Source organism: Dendrobates tinctorius, unplaced genomic scaffold, assembly GCF_039654945.1.
Source record: "Dendrobates tinctorius isolate UK_male_01 unplaced genomic scaffold, ASM3965494v1 ptg000380l, whole genome shotgun sequence".
Classification (NCBI taxonomy): Eukaryota; Metazoa; Chordata; class Amphibia; order Anura; family Dendrobatidae; genus Dendrobates; species Dendrobates tinctorius.
Genome location: NW_027362046.1, coordinates 340,287 through 346,131, shown reverse-complemented (window position 1 = coordinate 346,131; position 5,845 = coordinate 340,287). Strand labels below are relative to the sequence as shown.

Sequence of the window (5,845 nt, the reverse complement as noted above, 5' to 3'; positions counted from 1 at the left end):
AGACAAAACTGTAAGTACGAACAAAAGAATAAGTAACATAAAAGGTAAGACCCGCTCATTTGTAAGAGCAGCTTTTTTTGGACTGTAATAAATGAAAATCTGCATTATAAATGAGTGCGCGGTGAACCCTTGACTCTCTTTTATTTGGGACTTCTCAGTCCTTACACCAGCACCTCCCCTATTAGACTGTGTGCGCCCCAATACTATACCTCTATCATCATACAGAATGAACAGGTAAAAAAGACATAATTTATTACTCTATGTAACATCCCCAACAACAACGTAAATATGAAGGGAGAACTCCATCACTAAAACAGGGTTGCCCTCATTTATGGTGGATCATTGGAGCCACTGTGAGTCCTGACCAGAAGAGTAGAGAAAGTATTAGCGCCCCCATTTCAGGAGAGACCGTGCAGTAATCTGAATTCATTAGGATCAAAAACAATGTAATGTATGACGAGGAGTGAATCCATGACACCAGGGCTGGAGCCAACACATCTCCTGCAGGCGGGAATAAATGTATATTACAGCCCTCAGCCACGCACAGCTTAGAGATCTATCAGGGCACAGGTGGAATGTTTGTCCTGGAGATTATCACAATCCTCCTGGAAGTTAGTTGGTTTTAATACAAATTGAAAAGTCAGGATAAAGGGAAACTCTGCTGTTATTGTAGAGAAATTCACACTTGGCCTCACTGCACATTTACTGGTGTCACTCATAAAAGGGAAGTTTGGCCATAAAGACTGGACCTGGTCTTGTAGGGAACATGAGACATTCAGCAGCACAGAAGGGAGAGAAGATTCATCCGATAAGATCTCAGGGATCTAGGAAGCCAACAGCATCATTACCCTCCACTTTCTCTTACAGGCCCAGCATAATACTTTTTTACAAGTGATTTTCTATCTTGTCAGCACATTCTACGTACGCTGTCATTTGGCTTTATAGTTACAGATCTGGGCAGGTAACGGTCAGCGTCTCCAAATCCCAGGGGGTAGGTGGATCCTCCAGGTGGGAAGTTCTATAGAAAAGGGCTTTCAATGGCCAAAGTCATTTGAACAGTTTTGGGTGGAGGAGAATGTTGTGATCTAGAGGCAAAATGGTGATCATGGTAATACGGCCGGACTACACCACCGATAAAGCAGCCACAGCCGGTGACTGAGAGGAATCTGTGACTTCTCTGCATTCAGTGGTTACTACTCACCTGGGTAGTCATATGTGGGAATCTCCTCTTTACACCGCTCATCACCCCTCACATATGTCTCTGTAGTATTAATATGGGTCAGATCTTCACCCTGAAACAAATATTGTAAAAGTCACAGACAGATGGAGAAGTTCCATCTATGATCAGCTCTAATCCTGTCATCTCCACCGCTCTCATTACACAAGTATAAAACATATAATACTGGTGGATAAAACAAGACTGAGCACAAGACCTTCACAGCCGTCTACACATCATAGGGGAGATCTCCTGACACCTTCTCTCCATCTACCTGATGATCCTGAGGAGCACTGGGATCTTCTTGGTTACAGTCCTGTGGAAGAAGAGGACGGGGACATCTCTCTGGTGTTGTCCTCTTACTGGATAGATCTGGAGGAAACACATACAGGGACTGAATTCATTCTCTAAATACAGATAATTATAGGCCGTGTGTATTTAGTCCTGTCTATTACCTGGTGATGTGAGGGGCTGGGGAACCTCCATTATGACGTCCTTGTACAGATCTCTGTGTCCTTCTAAATACTCCCACTCCTCCATGGAGAAATAGACAGCGACATCCTGACACCTTATAGGAACCTGACACATACAATGATACCGTCATCCCCCGATCCCTTCATAGTGTTACTGTATAATGTCCCAGCATTCCCAGCAGTGTGACCTCTCCAGTCAGCAGATCAATCATCTTGTAGATGAGTTCTAGGATCTTCTGGTCATTGATGTCCTCATGGATCAGGGGGTGAGGTGGAGGCCCCGAGATTGGGCTCAGGGGTCTTCCCCCTCCCTCGGACACAGGGTCCTGACAGCGATCACTAGAGGTCTTCTTCACCACTGTGTAATCCTGGTTATGGAGAGACACATTAATAAATCTCACTCCAGACATTTCCAGAGTCCTCACCTCTCCAGTTCGGTCCATCTGTTATTCCCATAGATAAGAATGATGTAATGTGACGTCATCAGAATCTCTCACCTCTCCAGTGAGACGGAAGAGGATCTCTAGGGTGAGGTGTAACATCCTCTCCGCCATCTTGTCTCTGTCCATATCCATCCTTGATGGGTAAATCAGGAAAATTCTCTTCTGTAGAAGATCTTCACTGAGAGGATCCGATATTGTAGAGACCTGAATGAGAAGAAGATGAGCCGATGTAACATCATAAGAATCCTGTGTAATAATACAATTACTGGAGATAATAAGGGAAACATATGAGGAGATTTATTATCTTACAGGGTTTAGTTTTCTCCCCTGACATCTACTAATAAAACCTATATATTTAGGCCACAGACAACAAGCAGTTTCCTCCTCGGAGTCGGCAGCTGAACACGTTCCTCATAGACTCATCTTCCATAACGCTAATTCTCGTCTCATTACCGACACTGGAATCGGCATTAGCAATACTGCAGGAGATATTCATTACACGCGACATAAGAAATAACTCCTTCATGATGAGGACGACATCTTCATCTTCTACTGCGGCTCTAGAGACAGATTTGGCCAGAGTCGGTCACTGCCTCCATCCCCACCGGCCGTCTATATGAAGGTTTCCCGTCTTCCCCGCACTGGAATCTTCCATCACGTTAGATCTCAGCTCTGAGTCACACACAGAAGTTTGAGGCTTTTCTGGAAGAACAGGACAGGAGAGATCTGAGGCCGATGTCTCCATGTACAGGGTTTCCCCTCGGGATAAGAGGCTTTTCTATCCCTTTCCCCCAATTAGAGGGGACACCTGTGGATATCGGGGTCTTTACCGGCTGCAGTCCTGGGGGGATTTACTCGGTAACGTGGACGTTGGACAAACGTCACCATCAATTCCCATCAGAGTGAAGGAACATCGCTCCTCTATTCAGCTCTATGGATCCAGGATGAAATCCACTGCGGCCTCTGCAAGAAAAGAGCGAAGTCTGGTGAGACCCCCGAGGCCGGAGATTTCTACAGCTGCTCTGTGCGCACAGGACCTGTGATGAGGTCACAGGAGGGGAGGAGTCAGGGGTCACATGATCAGAGGCCTCAGTGTGTGCAGGACTCTGCTGTGCTGGTTGTCATGGTGCTGGATGAGGGGAAGTTTCTGTGTGGGGTCAGGAGGGGTTTACAGGGTGGATGTAGCAGAGCCGTGTGTGTACGAGGTGTACGGAGCGGAGCCGCGTGTGTACGAGGTGTACGGAGCGGAGCCGTGTGTGTGTACGGAGCGGAGCCGTGTGTGTATGAGGTGTACGGAGCGGAGCCGTGTGTGTACGAGGTGTACGGAGCGGAGCCGTGTGTGTACGAGGTGTACGGAGCGGAGCCGTGTGTGTACGAGGTGTACGGAGCGGAGCCGTGTGTGTACGAGGTGTACGGAGCGGAGCCGTGTGTGTACGAGGTGTACGGAGCGGAGCCGCATGTGTACAAGGTATACGGAGCGGAGCTATGTGTGTACAATATGTACGGAGCAGAGCCACGTGTGTACAGTTGTGGCCAAAAGTATTGACACCCCTGCAATTCTGTCAGATAATACTTAGTTTCTTCCTGAAAACGATTGCAAACACAAATTCTTTGGTGTTATTATCTTCATTTAATTTGTCTTAAATGAAAAAACACAACAGACAATGAAGCAAAAAGCAAAACATTGATCATTTCACATAAAACTCCAAAAATGGGCCAGACAAAAGTATTGGCACCCTCAGCCTAATACTTGGTTGCACAACCTTTAGCCAAAATAACTGCGACCAACCGCTTCCGGTAACCATCAGTGAGTTTCTTACAATGCTCTGCTGGAATTTTAGACCATTCTTCTTTGGCAAACTGCTCCAGGTCCCTGATATTAGAAGGGTGCCTTCTCCAAACTGCCATTTTTAGATCTCTCCACAGGTGTTCTATGGGATTCAGGTCTGGACTCATTGCTGGCCACCTTAGAAGTCTCGAGTGCTTTCTCTCAAACCATTTTCTAGTGCTTTTTGAAGTGTGTTTTGGGTCATTGTCCTGCTGGAAGACCCATGACCTCTGAGGGAGACCCAGCTTTCTCACACTGGGCCCTACATTATGCAGCAAAATTTGTTGGTAGTCTTCAGACTTTATAATGCCATGCACACGGTCAAGCAGTCCAGTGCCAGAGGCAGCAAAGCAACCCCAAAACATCAGGGAACCTCCACCATGTTTGACTGTAGGGACCGTGTTCTTTTCTTTGAATGCCTCTTTTTTCTCCTGTAAACTCTATGTTGATGATTTTGCCCAAAAAGCTCTACTTTTGTCTCATCTGACCAGAGAACATTCTTCCAAGACGTTTTAGGTTTTTTCAGGTAAGTTTGGGCAAACTCCAGCCTGGCTTTTTTATGTCTCGGGGTAAGAAGTGGGGTCTTCCTGGGTCTCCTACCATACAGTCCCTTTTCATTCAGACGCCGATGGATAGTACAGGTTGACACTGTTGTACCCTCGGACTGCAGGGCAGCTTGAACTTGTTTGGATGTTAGTCGAGGTTCTTTATCCAACATCCGCACAATCTTGCGTTGAAATCTCTTGTCAATTTTTCTTTTCCGTCCACATCTAGGGAGGTTAGCCACAGTGCCATGGGCTTTACACTTCTTGATGACACTGCGCACGGTAGACACAAGAACATTCAGGTCTTTGGAGATGGACTTGTAGCCTTGAGATTGCTCATGCTTCCTCACAATTTGGTTTCTCAAGTCCTCAGACAGTTTTTTGGTCTTCTTTCTTTTCTCCATGCTCAATGTGGTACACACAAGGACACAGGACAGAGGTTGAGTCAACTTTAATCCATGTCAACTGGCTGCAAGTGTGATTTAGTTATTGCCAACACCTGTTAGGTGCCACAGGTAAGTTACAGGTGCTGGTAATTACACAAATTAGAGAAGCATCACATGATTTTTCGAACAGTGCCAATACTTTTGTCCACCCTCTTTGTTATGTTTGGTGTGGAATTATATCCAATTTGGCTTTAGGACAATTCTTTTTGTGTTTTTTCATTTAAGACAAATTAAATGAAGATAATAATACCAAAGAATTTGTGTTTGCAATCAGTTTCAGGAAGAAACTGACTATTATCTGACAGAATTGCAGGGGTGTCAATACTTTTGGCCACAACTGTATCTGAGACTAGCAATTAGGCACACAAGTCTGTGGTACGTGCTTTTCACGCATTCATGGGTTCTGTTTCATACAAGGGATGAACTATTCCTCCTGCTCCTAATCCCTGTAACGTTTTCCCTGTCATGAATCGTTGTGGCATATCCTTTTCTTATATATTATAGTACGGCTCACCCCCTATCAATCAGGCATTTTAATTGTTTCCCAGGAGGAAGATTTAATTGTGTGATAGTGATTGGACCGTCCTGTGGGGGAACCGCTATTCTTGTTTCCACTTCTCTGGGTCTGTTCTCCCATCTTTCCTTTTCTTCTCTCCCCCTGTGATGTATACCTGCCGCCTGCACCACAGTTTTCACAGCATTAATAAATACATCCGGAGGTGTATTCACCATAACAGGAGTTGCCTTCTGCTGCTTCTTCACTTTCCTATTGGTAATCTGGTCCTCTATCCCCTAAACATGGGAAGGGATTGTATATACATTCTGGCCGTACTCTCATCACTTCTGTTCTCAGATCTTCCTTCAGTCCTATCAGTAACATATTTTTACAAATCT

The 5,845-nt window shown here is 45.4% G+C and overlaps 1 protein-coding gene across 1 annotated transcript; it reads right to left on the bottom strand.

The window, feature by feature from the left end:
- Positions 1–1,193: 1,193 nt before the first annotated feature.
- On the bottom strand, positions 1,194–2,537 carry LOC141075909 (gastrula zinc finger protein XlCGF66.1-like). The gene is made up of 5 exons (XM_073563117.1): positions 2,187–2,537; positions 1,878–2,057; positions 1,672–1,795; positions 1,491–1,588; positions 1,194–1,292 (listed from the first exon to the last, which is right to left on the bottom strand). The coding sequence occupies exons 1-5, from the start codon at positions 2,262–2,264 to the stop codon at positions 1,194–1,196; spliced, it is 579 nt and encodes a 192-aa protein (XP_073419218.1). The 5' UTR covers positions 2,265–2,537.
- Positions 2,538–5,845: the final 3,308 nt, after the last annotated feature.

Bases quoted from the DNA above. Each gene is read 5' to 3' on its own strand.
- LOC141075909 (XM_073563117.1), bottom strand. From the start codon at position 2,264: ATGGATATGGACAGAGACAAGATGGCGGAGAGGATGTTACACCTCACC. The intron at 1,796-1,877 runs GTCACACTGCTG...TGTATGTGTCAG, and splicing joins TTGATCTGCTGACTGGAGAG to GTTCCTATAAGGTGTCAGGA. The intron at 1,589-1,671 runs GTAATAGACAGG...TGTTTCCTCCAG, and splicing joins CCAGCCCCTCACATCACCAG to ATCTATCCAGTAAGAGGACA.